The 17,088-nt window shown below is 31.1% G+C and overlaps 1 protein-coding gene across 1 annotated transcript in view; it reads left to right on the forward strand.

The window, feature by feature from the left end:
- The first annotated feature begins 8,550 nt into the window (after positions 1–8,550).
- stg1 (stargazin-like protein) overlaps positions 8,551–17,088 on the forward strand; it is a 51,791-nt gene continuing 43,253 nt past the window's right edge. The window contains exon 1 of the mRNA XM_085198425.1: positions 8,551–8,711. Coding sequence (XP_085054551.1) covers positions 8,642–8,711 — 70 coding nt within the window. The 5' untranslated portion in view covers positions 8,551–8,641. The remainder of the gene's footprint in view (positions 8,712–17,088) is intronic.

Raw genomic sequence — 17,088 nt, forward strand, 5'->3', positions numbered from 1 at the left:
CTATCTTACCTAAAACCTTAAAAGTCAGCTGAATGAAAATTCTATTTAAATATATTTTCTCAAATTATATTCATTAAAAAGCAGGAAACTAGAAAAATCTATGTAAATTTTCTCTGGTCTGTATGGAGATTAAAATTTTATTACTGTTAAAATTATATTTTTAACGTAAAAGTTAAAGATAATTTGAACGGATTTATTTATTTCTCAGTTCAAAGCGATCGCCGCCGCTATGATCGAGTTTCATTAATTGCAACGCAGAAGCTACAGTAAGCGAAAAATGTCCAATGAGCGACGTTATTTTAATCATTTCAATATTTATCCAATATAAATATTTTGTATTTATTATTCTTATTGATGAATTTATAATTTACACGTTTTATACTAGAAATATTGTACTATTTTACCACATTGATATTGTATTTAGTAGTATATATAGTGTCTCAGTTTACGATACCAGAGTCAGATGTCATGGGCGAATCCAGAGATATTTTCTGGGACAACTGGTTGCTTAGCTTTGCACAGATATGTTCGTGTAAATGTTGTTCGTGTAATTTTTTTGTCAGTAAAATTTCTGGGGTGGGCACAAACCACCCGGCCCCCCTTGCTACGCCTATGTCTACGAAGCAAACAGAGTACGGTGGAAAATTGAATAAATTTGATATTAATAAAAAAATCCTTCAATTTACATCTATAGCGTGTTATAATACTGAACATTAACATTATTAAATTTGCATGACATGACAGGTGTCTATAATTTAAAAATTCAGCAAAAAAAAATTCAAAGGCTGATGTCATTTAATTTATTACAACAAAAAGAAAACGAGAATTTTATTAAATTTTCCAATATCCGGCATCCACCATTAACACGAATAAACTAAATTCTAAGTGACGTATTGATTGCTTTTGAATAAAACCAGCAATTAACCCCGCTTGATAGTCAAATGAGTTCCGAGAGGGCCAAGAGGTTTCAAAATTAACTTTCTGGAAGAAAGTACTATAAATTCGGGTGAAATGTAAAGGGGCTTTAAGGAGATTTACATAAAACCGGCGAATCCGCCGCGAAACTGATATACCTATTCATTTTCAAGTTCCGAACTTTCATTATCAATACCTTTGGGCTGCTCTCCAAGTTTCTCTTTCAATTACCTCATACTGTATTCTATTACTTGGTAGGCAAAGGTTTTTTTATTGAAAAACTTTGTATAAGTGAACTCCCATTGAGTGTAATAAAGTTCCTATAGCTATTAAATGTGTTCTGTAGGACATTTACAACTATGATATATTGCAGAAATTTTACAAGACAATTATATAAATCTTTCTTTAGATTTAATATAACAGTTTACATAGTAAGCATGTATTTTAATTCTTTAATATTCATTTTACTAACGCAAACTTTGCTCTAAAGTCCTGCTATTTGCTAGATTCAACCTTGGAAAATATTGTTTTATTTGAATCCTTAAAAAAATTGGTTATATCATATTATTTGCGTGGTGTACTGGAATATAAGCAAATAACTATTATCATTGAAATTACAATAAATCACAAAAGAAGAACATAAATTTCTATAATAAAATTGATATTTTGTAGTCCAAAAATATTTCCTTAAAATTTCCAATTTAAATTAAATTAGTTAAGTAGCTTAAGTCGAATTTGGATCTAAATGAAACGTTTGTGGCCATTTGAAGTCCAACCACATATATCAGGCGGTAAACGAAATCGTTTCAAACAGTATTTGACTTTTAATTAAGAAGTTCCATTGATTAGTATTTTATCAATGTCCAATACAATAGTTAAAAAAATCTAAATATTTATATATTGTTGTATTATTATTTATTAATATTTTAATTTCTTCGCTCTGGCATTAAGGCAAAAAGCTCAGCGTTGAGTTCCGCTAATTAACCCTTAATACCTCGAAAAAATCGGAAATGCCCCAAGAATTCGGTGGAAAGTGGAAAATGGAGTCTCTTAACACTATATTTCTTCTGCCTTCTGTGTTCAGGATACAGCGTGAAGGTGATAAAATATATATAAATAAGGATATAAAAACTTACTTTTGAAATATACTATGTTATTAATATATTTTATATTAGTTTATATAAGCATACTCTAAGTATATTAACAGAAAATTACTTCTATCTAACTCATTTTTAATTATAGATTACTGTATATTTTTTACTAGGTAATGCCTGATTACACCAGGAGCGGTTTAAAAATATAAGTAACAAAATTAAGTCTCACCCCTTTAAAACGCATTGCTGCGTTAAATTATATATTTTTAGGGTTCTGTAACTCAAACCTAAAAAACCTTGATCAGATCACATTGTTGGCCGTCTGTTTGTCTGTCAAGTGTATTTATCTCAAGATCACCTAGAGATATCAAGCTGAAATTAAAGTCAAATATCAACTTCTAGGGCATTTAAGCATTTTGCCGTGTGATCAAAACCTAAAGGGTACTTCCCGTGGACAAAGTGGGAATTTACAATACCAAAAAAGGAAAAAACTCATCACGTAAAAATTTATATATAATAAAATGAGTGCAAACTTAAATCAACTTTTACGTGTACATCTCGTTGATCTACAATCCTACAATTGGTATGGAACCCTCAGTGTGCGAGTCCGACTCGAACTTAACCGGTTTTTTATATATAGCGACCATATTATCGAAGGTGATCGGTCATATGGGAAAGGCTAATGAAGCCTGTTGCCTATCTAGGACGCTGCAGGACTTGAGGCTAATGAATGGAAAAATCCTGATCGTCGAACTGTGGTGACCTATTTAGCTACCCTTTACTTTGTTCACAACGTAAATAGACTGATCACCGACTCTTTTGTTGGGTGAGATACGCGCTTTTTCCATAATGTCGAATAATTTATATAGAAAAAGAGGAAAAATAAATAATTTTAATAAAAAATAATATATAAATGAAAACTTTTTTATAATATGAACAATTAATTGTTTACTGAATGTGAAATAAACATAAATTTCTGGAGACTTCACAAACTGGAAGATAGCAGAATCTGTTCTTTTCCTTTTGTGTTATAATTTATGAGGGCAGAAAGTTTGGAGTAAAGGGGGAGAGACAGTTTATTTTAACTATTTATTATATAATTTATAAAAGGTAATTTAATAGTAAACATAATTTTGGGATTTTAATTCATTTCCTTGCTCTGATATTAAGAAAAAGCGTAGCGTTGTGTTCCGCCACTTTACACGCAATGTAATAACAACAATAATAATTTTAATAATTTACGTTTGTTTACATAATTGATTATTAAGATATGATGGTGCACATTATTTTAAAGCAATATATATTATTAAAAATTAGGATGACTAAAATTGCTTAAATTCTTAAAATTTCTTATTATGGCATGTATTTTTTGTAGATATTTAGTTGTTTCTCTATTTATTTATGTAAATTTTTTATAAATCAAATATCGACTTGTTGGTTATTACTCAATTCGCAATTTGGGAGAACGGAGTGCGTTAACACTAACTTCTCCTTCTTCTCCACGAACCCACAACATGTCGCATTGATTTAATAAAACTCTAACTTTATGAAAAGTGAGAGATTAGTCGAGAACAATAATAATGCAATGCAAAATATAGTGTCAGATAAAATTTGACATGTGCAATAACTATTACTAGTATTTAGACTAAATATACTTATGATTTATTGGCATCCATTAAGATAAAATAGCTTTTATAATGTACATATATATAATGTTTCTACCTAAATCGGTTAATTTTCAAAATAAATCATGAAAATAAACATTTTGAGAAGCATATGAGTGGCCAGTGCCCAAGTGTGTGGCTGTAAACGTGATTGGTTGTGAGTTTGATTTCCACTCCTAACTTCCAGTTAATGAATTATTTAATATTGAAAATATTCAATTATTTCTTTCTCTCTAGTTTCGGCGGAAAGTGGAAGCTGAAGTGTTTTAATAAGCTCTCTCTGTCTATCCTATTACAAGTCGAATATAACATGAAGCTGAAAAGAAAATGGCAATATTAATATCTAAACTTCAAAAGTGTCACGTTTTATTCTACGCGCAGTAATGTGACAGTTTCTGTGTCATTGTTGCCCTGATCTCCCCTTTTCCAGGTTTAATATTTATATGTTGAGTGGCTGAATTGCATTTTTTATCTTGCCGGAACAAAGAAATAAAAATACTTAATTTCCTCAGGTAGGAATCGAATCCAAACTCATTGCATTTCATATAAATAACCAGGTACATACTGCAATATACATACGAGTATGTTATAAATTAATAAACCTAATAGCAAAGTGAAAGTTAAGCCCGTTGCAAAATTTTCAACAAAAAGCTTATATGTTACAGTAAAAGTCACAAGTTCAAATATAAATTTATTACTATGGGCAAGTTAAAGTTACTAGAGACCTATCGAGTTCATTATCCTTCACCTGCTATCAGTGAACATACACTCCAACTTTGCAACAGAACAGTTGCAAACTATCAGCAAATTGGTTCGGAACTCTAGAAAATCCAGCAAATATCGATGCTGTACTGCTTTCTGTTTTAATACTGCTTCATTGCTTACAACTTCATAGACCTGTATGCAAATTAGTTCAGAACTATATGGTGTTCTGTATGGAGATAAAAATGGGGCCAGTCGTTGCGTTGGGTTTATGTTCGGTTCTCGTTCGAGGAAATTAAATTTTTAATATTTTCATTTCGTCGCTCTGGTTGCGTGGCAAACGACACCTCCAGAATTCGGTGGAAAGTAGAGAAAGGAAGTGTCTTAATGAGAACAGCATGTTTTAACACTAGGCACTCTGCTAGCAGGGTTGCCATTAATCGTGAAAGATAAAAAAAATATTAAAGTTATATGCTTTTTACAATGAACATACCCTACATAATATGTGCGGAAAAAAATAAAATAAAATTAAATCAGCTTCCGCACTTTCCGCCAAATTCTGCAGGCATTGCGTGTTGAGTGACGGAACTTAACGCCGCTATTTGTCTCGACAACAGAGCGAAGGAATGAAATATATATATGTAAGTAAGCATTTAAATTTTTATAAAAATAATATTATGATAGTTTTACATAAAATATTTAAACAGAAATATATGCTCTTTTAATTCAATTTTACAATATTTTCCCCCATTGTCTTTATTTAAATGAAACAATAATTACACTTTCGAAATACTCGCTTTTGTAATATTTCGAATAGCGGAGTTGTAGCGTGAGGCCGATAATATGACGATTTATGGTTATTCCGATTTGGTATTTACAATACTTGTGTAAAGTGTAAGTTAACTATGAAAAAAAAACTTTTTGTAGTGAACATAAATATCATAAGTTAAATTTAAAGTTGAGACGCAAATAATTAATAACTATTTAACTATTTAATATATAACTATATATTATATAAATAGTCCATATTATATAAATATCCAGGTTAAAGAATATTTAACATTTTCACAATTAAAAACTATATATATTTAATTCACTTAGAAATTCATGATAAGTTTACGATAATTTTAACAATGTAGATACTGTAAATAAATTTCAAAACGCTCTATGTATTTCGAGGGCTAGATTTACTAGTATTTAACTTTCATAAGTAAATTTACGCTTTCTTCAAATTTTATGAAATTTGCTATATTTACCTCCTGGTGTCATCGAACTTACAATGGGTTGAAAAGAGAACCAAGTCATTACATTCCATTGTCCGCTATCCACTAAAAATGGAGAAATGGAGAAATAGAGAGAGAAATAAAGAAAAATTCAGTTCTTCGATTATGACGTCTTGAGCATGCCACTTTAGCACAATATCACTTCGCCAATTTCACATTGTATGGAGAAGAAAGAGATTGTATGGTAAAAAAAAAATATTTTTCCATATTTTATTTACACACAAAAGCAGAAAAATAAAAAAAATATACTTACATATTATATAAATATATATATAGATAAATATGATAAGTTTCTAATTTGACATATAGCAATCATTATAATGTAAATATTTTAACATCCATCCGTTCGTTCCAATTTTCCTGATGTGATCGACGATATCGTTTCATTAGTCGAAAGCTTACTGCGCTTATGATATTGATAGCGATTAAAATTTGGGTCATTTTGAATGTATCCCACATATAAATCATTTTTATATACTAGTTTTTACCTAAGTCTTCGCCTGTATGGTCAATTAAGAACCGTAATAAATCGCTCTCACGTCTGAGATTGATCTTGAGAAGATGGTTTCATAGATTTAAGTTCGATCTCAGAGTTGAGTGCGGCTTATAAATACTTGCCTAAGACTTATGTATGACATACTCGTATATAACATATTCTAAGTGCTCGAAATACATAACTCTGACGGCATGTCCACATAGACTACACTAACATAATTTAAAATTTAAACTAATAGACACTCCACTCTCCACTTTCCACCGAATTCAGGTGGCATTGCGTGTTAAGTGGCGGAACTCAACGCCGCGCTTTAGCCTCGACACTGAAACGAAAAAATTAAAATATTAAATATTGCATTACCTTCACTGGGAATCAAACCCACACGCTTACAGTCACAACGCTTGGGCCACGGCTAGCCCTGATTACTGATTGTAGTTAAAAATATATTTCGTCATTGCTAAAAGTTCTGCTATTCCCATACAAAATTGATATTATACTATTCTCCTACTTTCAGTTAAAATAAACAAAATGTATTTTAGATAACAGAAAATGAATCTGCATCTCGTTTTACCAGAAGTTCCCAGTTTGACGTCATTGCTGTAAAATAGATATCTTTTGGATCTGTCCGTTTGAATTAATTCAATTAAACAAAGTGGTGTGTTGTATAAAGCTACTCAATAAAAAAAAATGAAAAAAAAAAAACAAAAAAATAATAAATCTTATATTATCTCACTAAATTTAAAAAATTGATTTATAATTAGGATAATCAAATATTCCCCTTATTTGTCCAGAGTTTCTTAGCACTAAGTTCCCTCTGTCTATCCTGTCGTGTGCGGGATAGAGCGTGAAGGTGAAAAAAATAACCAAAATATTCTGATATTATTTATTATAATATATTGATTTGTTACATTATATATATGGATGTTATCAATAGAGCTAATACTGGAGTCGATCAAATAAGGTATTTGTGTCAGGTATATAGAACATTTAAATAAATATCGTTAGGTATATGGGAGCGGAAGCAATTTTTTCCTCTTGTAAAAGGCGATATTTGATTGAAAGTCTATTTTCAAGGATTTATTGTATGATATTTATAAGTATATTTCTTTCTCGTAGGAGGCAAAAAATATTAGGTAAAGTTTTTTTAGCTGTGGCAGAGGGAATCTAGGAACCTAGTGTTAAGATTTTCTGTTCCTTATTAAGACACTTTCGTTCCACGCTTTTCACTAAAATCTTGAGCCATTGCTTGTTGACTACCGGAGCTTAACGCCGCACTTTGCCTCGTTACCAGAGCGAGGAAAGTAAAATTGATCCCTCAATCGCCATACGCTGGTGTCCCTGCGCTACGATAGTCTCAATAGAGTATTTATTCAAAAGCAGTCAATTGTGCTAATAATTTCGCAATATTTATAACATATTTATACTTTTAAAATTTATTTCATAAAAATTCAGTCGAATTGAAACCTTCCTCCCTTTGCAAAAGTCGGTTAAAAATTGGTAGCTTATAGTTTTAAAACATACTGCAAAAATATCAAATTTAATATTCTTTTAATATAAAATAATAATAACATGTGTAGTGTAATGTTTCTCTATTTTAATTCCAATGTCATATATTTTTTAAATGCCAATTAGCCGTAAAACTGACCTCATTGCCCACAAATTTCACTAACATTTTTATTTCAAGGATACAGATAGTGGGCGTTTATGTATATTTATTATTATATTTTTTTTAAGACATTATGAACATTAAATCTAAGATTTTTTTGTCTGTCTACCATAGTTCAACGAGTCAGCTTTTATCGGTGAGCGCGATGTAAATGGGTTCAATGCCTTTAGATATTTTTTTTTACTTCAATGTTATGGTAAGATAAATACGGCGTTGGGTTACGTCACCCAGTGTGCTCAATACAATAGTAGCTCTCTATCTATTACGTTATAGTTCCTGATTTTTACCAAAGAATGAATTTAGGAATATTAGAAGTACATATTTTCTTACGAGATTCAACCCGCAACCACTGTTGCAACACGCCACCATTGCGCTACGCCACCAATTAAAATTTACAGTATAATAAATAAAAAAAACATAAAGCCGACGTGATGAAAAATATAATGATATAATAAACATAAAAATTAAAGTTGCTTATTAAGCTTTAGCGAACCAGCAAATGTTTTCGACCGTACCTTTTAATTATCATCTGTAAATACGACCTAAAAGCGTTGAATTTTATTCGAAAATTCCGGAAATGGAACTAACGATGCAGTGGGAAATATTGTTATTAAAATTGAATAAACAACGTGAGTGGAGGGAAACAAAAATAACGCATCTAGGCCGCGCGCTCCAAGTACAGTTTCGGCCACTCGCTGTCTGGCAAGATCGTATTAATAATATTCGTTTGCAAATGAAAATTTTGCACTGATTTTTTTAAGGGGAACCTTAGTGAGGTGTGTTTTTTTTGAGGGGTTATTAGTGAAGGGTCGCTAGCCAAAATGTTTAACCATACAAGTTCTTCGTTCAAAGTTTCTAGTACTAGTTATAAGGATACGAAATTTAGTAAAGGTGAGTGATTTTTGTATTTTATTTTTTATTTGTGTGTAAATTAGTAAAACTATGTAATGATGGGGATTCGATTCCCAAACGTAAAAATGAAATACGACTATTATTTACTGTGCTAAATGAGATAAAGAATTTCACGCTGTATCCCGAACACTACAGGGTATGCAGAGGAACCTAGTGTTATGGTACCCTTTACGCGGAACCCAACGCAGCGCTTTGCCTCAACACCAGAGCAAAGGACGGAAAATATTAAATATTTCATTCATTTCTATCTCTGTTGCTCTCAGATCAGCAATCTAAAAAAAGCATTTTAATATAAACAGTTCTTTGCAATGTAGCGATTGCAGATTAAAAATAGAAAATGAAAACGTAAGAAAATTCTTTAAATTTTACTCAGAAATAACGTAAATCATTAAAATTGATTTTAAATCCTTTTATCAATTCAATTCATTGATTATATTGTTCCACAGTCTTTATATCACGAATATTGATATCAGTCGATATTCATTCAGAATAATTATCACTTTTATAGTAAAAAAAATAAAGGGCAAGGCACACCTTCAGGGTTTAGTTGAACTACATATGACAGTAGGTGCAGATTCAAATTTTATATACGCTAATGTTTATTTTACATCGTAAGACTTGCAAGTTTTAATAATATCATTATATTTATAACTGTTTGTAATAAAGACTTAAGTAAAATTTCAATGATTTAGGATTTTTTATAGCAAATTAAGGCACTCCGTTGAATTTCGCAACTCAACGCCGCGTTCTATCTGGTTACCAGAGCGAAGAAATGAAAATAATGAACATTCCAATCCTTCGAATGGAAATCGAACTCCCTACTGTTGCTTTCAGTCACACGTTTGTATCCTTGCACCACGAAAACCTCCAAAAAATATTTATTTGGGATATTTTCTAACATAACAGAAAATACCAGTTAATTATTATCGTCGAGAAGGTCGTGCCAAGAAGCGTTTCACTTAAATGGTTGTTAGCGCGACCGTACACAGAGAGGTGTTTTTTAGAAATTCTTTCTGGGGCACTATGTTCTAGTCATAATAAAATGGAACGACTCATCTAAAATACATTCAAGCCACAAACAATTACTACAGCTTCTACAATAGTGGTGTAAAATATTTGGTATTTTAAATAAATAATATTATAATTAATGACTGGTGCTCAGTAGCGCAAAATAGACCAGAATGGAAGAAGTGGAGAGAGGCCTTTGCCCAACAATGGGATGGTGCAGGCTAGTTAAAAAAAAAAAAATAATGGCAAATTGGGAACGTAGTGTCTAATTCTATTTACTTTTAATATATGTATTTTTTTGAGTCAATGCTAACTCGATGATGCTTTAGGATTTAAGTGATTTAATAATACAATTATACTTTTTCAGAGAAAAAACTTTAAAAAATACATGGACATAATATGTATTCAAAATTAAATACTTAAATATATGAACAATATGATGAAAATGAAATTACTTACATAAATTAAAAAAAAGATTAGTTTAAAATAAATTATAATACGAGTATAATCGTAAGCTTTCAGATTCCACCCGTAAATTAATATAAATACTGTATTTATTGTAATACGATTCAATATGTTATTGTTAATACGAAAAATACAATAGTATTTTTAACGATTTTGGTCTTTATTTATAAAATAACAAAGATTTTTTCTTTAAAAATATTTTTAAAATTTTTCATTTATTCATTCTCTCTACATTTTTACCGTAACTTTTTAATTTCGATGAGCTTCATGTGCTTTACGGCTATCGGCCCGATTTAAATTTTCATAACAACCCAAACCATCTGATTAAAAGTTGACAACAGCTTCGATATTTTAATAAGGTATTTTCGTGTGCAATATATATTTAAAATCTGATAACGTTATCTTTAAAATGAATTGGGAAATAAAATTGTATTGACATCCAATAAAGCTTTTACCTGTTATATAATAGGATTAACCAATTTCATAAAAACTTCATATATATTTATAAACAGATTGTACCTACGGAAATATTATAAGTTTAAAATTTTAGTTTTTTCGCATTTTAGGGATTTGCGATTCGTCTTATAAGTAAGTCTACTCATTAAGGCACTTTCGTTTACCATTTTCAGTTGGATTCTGAAGGCATTTTGCATCGTTATCTCGTGAGGAAATTATTAAATATTTTACTTCCTCAAGTGAGAATCGAATTTAGCTACCTCATACCTCCACGTAATCTCGGACAAAACAGAGGTTCCGTATTTACTTTTTGAGGTAAGGAACCCTGAAAATTTATGCGTGAAAACTTTGCTCTACAAACCTCAAATACTGTAATAGCTCTTGACCAAATGGTACGTATAGTTTCGTAAGAATTATATTTAGCTAAATTTAATTAGAAAGATTCTATTTAGAAATCTGATGTAATGAATCTAGTAGACGTTTATTGCCTTGTATTTTTGTTTTTTACGTTTCTTAGGAATATGGCATAAGGCCCAATTCAGATATTTTAATTTACTTATTTAAAATATTTAGGTAGAGTTCAATTTCTCGGATCGGCAGAAAGTGAGTGCCTTAACACTGGGTTACCTCTGCCTACCCTGTTATATGCGGGATAAAGCGTGAAGCTAATTTTTTTATTGATTATAGGTAAAACAACATTTTTTAAGAGATTTGAATATATTTACTAAACAGAAGTCACGCTAAAAGTTTGTTTGATGAAATGTTTTTAATATTAATAGTTGAAGCCAGCATAGACGCAATAAAATACAAAGGCTGGCTGTACAGCATCTGCATTTAAATAACATTGCAGGGCGAACTTTCCCCCAGATTTTCTCCATGGATGCGGGCGCCAGAAAATTATCAACGAAGCGAGAAATTAAAGTAACCGTGAACAGCATAAAATTAACTAAGTCTCTTCCTACTCTCTGTGTTCAGGTCTTAAGGTGGCTGATTCACGTTTGCTTACATTTATACTAAAGCTAACTGTGTGCATAGTGTTATAAAATATAAACTTAAAATTTAACTAAAGTTTAATTATCTCATATTTTATTGGTTCAATTCTCACAAGAGCAAATGAAATATTTATTATTTTCATTTCTTCTCTGGTATCGAGGTAAAGCACAATGTTGAGACCACGGAATGCCTCCAGAATTCAGCCAAAAATGAGGAACAGTATCTTAACACTAGGTTCCCTCTGCCTACCATATTGTGAGCGAGATACAGTGTGACGCTAAAAAGAATTGACTCCAATATCTTTCATGCTGTATCCATGTTATTAGGCCAAATATATTATGGCAATCCAGAAAATGTATTAAGTTGAAGTTCCTCTAAAACAATTTATATTACTCTGTGAGTGTAGTATTACATCTCTGATCGTCCCATGTTGATATAGCACGGGTTTAAGGATTAGTAGGTACTACTAGGTACCTCGTGAATGCTATACAACGAAAATTATATTCTTATAGAACAAAAGATAACGATAATTTAATTAAAGTAGGAACATTTTCTTTTTTATAAGTTAGTTTTTTGTAATAATAATAAAGAAACCGTGAAATAGAGTATTATATCACAAGGTTTTGTCATATAATATGTCCACCTCAGATGTAAGTATGGCATAAAAACATGTCATTTCAGTGGATTTTTGTACAATATTTAGTATGACTAAAAAAAAATGCAGCTTCACGCTGTATCCCGCACAAAGCAGGATAGGCAGCACACTCTTGTGCCCCTGGCTCACGAAGACCTCAATATTTTGTATGGGAAAGTTAAATAATATTAAAAAACTCATAATATAATTCTCATGAACTCTCATGAAGTTCAAACTGGTTTTAAATGCCACGATGAGAAGGTAAATGTTTATTCTAAACGTACAATCATAATGACATGTATTGCAAAAGTTGAAAAGTAATAGCGGAATATACTGTATATAAAAGCCTTGTCAGCTGCTACTTTTATTGTCCTTGTCGTTGTTTCTGATATTTGCGAAGAAACTTTACATGCGTAGAACAGAAATTTAGCTTTTAAATTGTTTTTGATATTTATAAGTATAAAGACATGCGTGTTTCCTGTTTGTAAAAGTTAAATAAACATTTGATGCTATGTGGAATGATATACGTATTTATATTTATTGGAGTACACGATGGTTGTGAGTTCGATTTCCACTCGAGACCACGACTGCCATGTTACCGCATATTGGAGCGTAGGTAGAAGGAAGGACCTGGGAACCTAGGGCACTCGTGCTCCATTAGATACTTCCGTTAGCTATTATAATATGATATTGATTTTTTAATTTTGCAATGAAATTATTTTGATTTATTTAATATCTTGTAATTTCTTGGTGTCACTTACTTCGCTTAGTTACCATAATATCTTTGTCGATTATCAATCTAGCAAATTTGTTAGAAGGTTTAAAAGAAAAAAAATATTTTTCTGCTTCTCGCTGTATGCCGTGTGTAGCAAGGGCGGCAGAGAGAGAGAGAGAGAGAGAGAGAAACGGCAGATAGAGGAAGGAGGATTAAATATTTCATTTCCTCGAATGTGTATCGAATCCATAACTCGTCGCGTTTATAGACACTCGTTTATGCCTCCGTGCCATTACTGGCTTAGTTTTTTACCTTAGAATATTAAACATAAAATCGTAATCCGAAGTCGAATCTTGAGATTCGCAATGTTCTAACAAGGGATTCCTAAAAATTCCTGTAGATACTTGTGTTGTCAGTTCTGCCCATTCCTCTACATATATTAAATTCTATGGACCGCATTGTTTTCATTCTATGTTGGCCTGTAATATTGTTTAAATCGAATTTTCATGTCGTTTCAAAATCGAAGTTATTTATATTATTTTCTCATAAATAAAAATTATTATAAAATTATATAAATATTTATAATAATTATTTTGTTATTTAGAGGCCAGTAGTGGCGCAGAGGCACAAAGTGGGATTGTAAACGCGACTGGTTGTGGGATCGATCGTCACTCGAGGAAATGGAACATTTAATTAAATTTATATTTCCATTTCTTCACCCTGGTGTCGAGGCAAATCTCGGCGTTGAGTGCCGCCACACACAATACCTTCAGAATTCGACTTAAAGTGGGGAATAGAATGTCGTAACACTAGGTTCCCTCTGTCTATCCTGTTTTGTGCGGGATACAGCGTGAAGCAGAGTTTTTTGTGTAATTCTAGTAATATGATAAGCATATTTTTATTATGGTAAACTTCTATGACACTCTGTATATATGTATATACCTTTATAGATTTATTAATTAACCATCGAAAAAAAAGTGTACATGTATGTCCGTTTGTATCATCGTAGCTCTAAAACGGTTGAACCGATTTTGGTTTAGTTTTTTTTTGTTGGAAAAGTGACTTAATCGAGAATGCTCTTTCTCTTCTATTTCTCTCTTTGCTTTTTGTTAGTTTCTTTAGACCATTTTTGTAGGGGGGAATAATAATTTTAAACAACTATTCAGATTTAATTATTTATAATAGAATAATTAAATTTGTTATATTATTTTTCGTCTGGTTACATTTAATATAAATTATAATTTGTGTACTTAAATGCTAAATACTCAAATACTGCTAAATACTGCTTGGACGAGACTCAAAACAACGCTCTTTATTTTAATTAGACTGAAACTAATGTTTTCACTGTGGTTCATGCAAATTCACTGGACATCCTATTAAGTTTGATCTTGCTTTTAATTCTACATAATTTCAGTGTCTTTGTTTTATATGTAGAGTTTATTTATTTAAATTTAATTAAAGTAGAGACCAGTCGCTGCACAGATGCACAAATGTGTGACTGGGTGTGTGTTGTGCATTCGATTCCTGCTCGAGGAAATGAAATATTCAATAATTTAATTTCTCCATTCTTCAGTTTTGGGGCAAATCGCGGCATTGTGTTCAGCAATTCAACACGCAATGCCTCGAGAATTAAACATTAATATAATATAAGAACACGTACCCGTTACGTACACCTTTAAGTTGGTGTATAGTTTGTAAGATACAAGCGTAGATCACTGTGGAGTAATTTTGTGTTTTATTATATAAAGTATTTTATTCAGCTTTAATATAAATAAATATACAATGTGTATTGACTGGTGTAACTCAACGCCGTGCTTTTGCCCCGATACCAGAGCAATGCAATGAAAATATTTAATATTTCCTCGACTGGGAAACGAACCTAAAACTTGTAGGGTTTACAGTCATACGGTTATGCCTTGGGCCACGAATGGCCTTTCTTTGACTTATTTATTCTTATTAATCGAAAAATATTTATTTCTTAGCATATTTGTGGATAAACGATAACAAATTAAAAATGTACGGGTGAATAGTATCTTCTGTAAGCCGAGACTATTGTAGAGTATAATTGTTAGGAATTGTTATCTCCTGCCACCCGTGCTTATTTAATACTTGGATTTCTATTGTATAGAAACCTTTAATGGATTGGGGCTAACTCTTAGAAGATGTTCTTTTATTTTAAAAAAAGTATCAAATAAAAATTATTAACATTTTAGAAAACATGTTAAAAATATAGCCGGATTATTATTTGAAAATTAGTTAGTATAGTTTAGTTAGTTAGAGCGCTTGCACGGCTTCCAAGATGCGTGGGTTTAAATCCCCTTCCGTTTTTATATGTTTTTAAAAAAGTATTTTTCTTTCCTAAATGTGGAATAATACTTTAAAAATAAAAATAACATTTTATAACTTAAAAATAATTATTATTTGCTTTGCCGATAGTTTTATAAGGGGCTCGTTGTAAGCTAAGATATATTTATAGGTAACATAGATAATTAAAGAATAAATTTTATAATTTCAATTTAATTTCAAAAGTTTTTCACTTTTCCCACACAAAAAGGATTTATCATAAGCGTGTTAAGGTGCGCCTGTTGTCACAGTTTGCTTGGCAGCTAGAACTCAAGTCGTTAGTTGGGGGCGTTCGTAATTGACAAAAGGTCTTTATTTCCAATGGATTATTTATATGCAGTAACATTTTATTTAAAGAGAAGCATTGGAGCAAACCTAAGCTTTAATTTAAAGAAATAGAAGTAAGAAAATATTTAAGTATATTTGAAAATATTTTAATTATAATATATCCCGTTCGCGTCGGTCATACTATACCACTCGTAGGCTATGTCATTCCGAATCAGTGACATGTCCTTAATTATTTATTAGAATGTTATACAGTAAACTATAATTTCCATCTACATGAAATGCTAAAAGTGACTATTATATTTATTTTCATAAGGACGAATATCAAATTATAGAAATCATCTAATTTTTGTTAATGTCTACAAATCTATATCGGCGTGCGCCATGTATGCATTAAGCAAACTCACTTTGGGTGACGTTTTCTTAAAACAACAAACTTTGCAAGCCGTTGCTTAGCAACGCGTAGCGACGATAGTTATTAACATGGCGGAATAAATTGCATGTCAAATTAAAATGTATTTTAATATATTAGTATATATCGATAATATTACAAATATAAGAAAACAAAGTATCCTATGTTCATCCCGGTACTCTCATGTATCTCTATATGTGTATTTTATTACAATTAAATTAGCGGTTTGGGCCTGATTGCGTAAAAGACAGACAGACAGACAGAGTTACTTTCGAATTTATAATATAGGTATGGATTGACTTCTTTTATCATAAACCTATAAATTATGAAAAGAAACATACAGTACATGCATATTATAAATATTTATATATCTTAAAATTACGGTGCTCGAATGTCTGAAAACTTCTGCTGGCATCTTTGTACGGTATAATTATACTCCCACAACCGACCTTTACCTCCGGTTCCGTGGCTCGCAAACTTTGCTAATATTATTTTTAGAGCTTTTCATGTTGGTAGAAATATCAGTTTTGATTCGTTAAGTGTATGATAGTTTTATATACCTACTAGTGGACCCAAACGCGGCTGCGCCCGCTTGAACTATACGAATATTTATTAAATACATTTATGAAATTATTTTCAGTTTTCAATTTTTTGGATGACGTCCTATAACAACAAACTTTGCAAATCGTTGCTTAGCAACGCGATGGTTGTTATTAACATGGCGGAATAAATTGCATGTCAAATTAATAAGTTTTTTAATATATGGATATATATCGAAAATATTACAAATATGAGAAAAAAAAGTATCCTATGTTCATCCCGAGACCCTCAAGTATCTCTATATGTGTATTTTATTACAATAGAATTAGCGGTTTGGCCCTGATAGTGTAAAAGACAGACAGACAGACAGACAGACAGACAGACAGACAGACAGACAGAGTTACTTTCGAATTTATAATATAGGTATGGATTATATTCCAGTCGTTTGAATGTGGTGGGATAGGGTGTGAGTTCGAGTTCAAGTCGAGGAAATTAAATGTTTCAT

The sequence above is a fragment of the Heliconius melpomene genome, chromosome 15, assembly GCF_056956725.1.
Source record: "Heliconius melpomene rosina isolate 202511_hmr_F chromosome 15, ASM5695672v1, whole genome shotgun sequence".
Taxonomy (NCBI): domain Eukaryota; kingdom Metazoa; phylum Arthropoda; class Insecta; order Lepidoptera; family Nymphalidae; genus Heliconius; species Heliconius melpomene.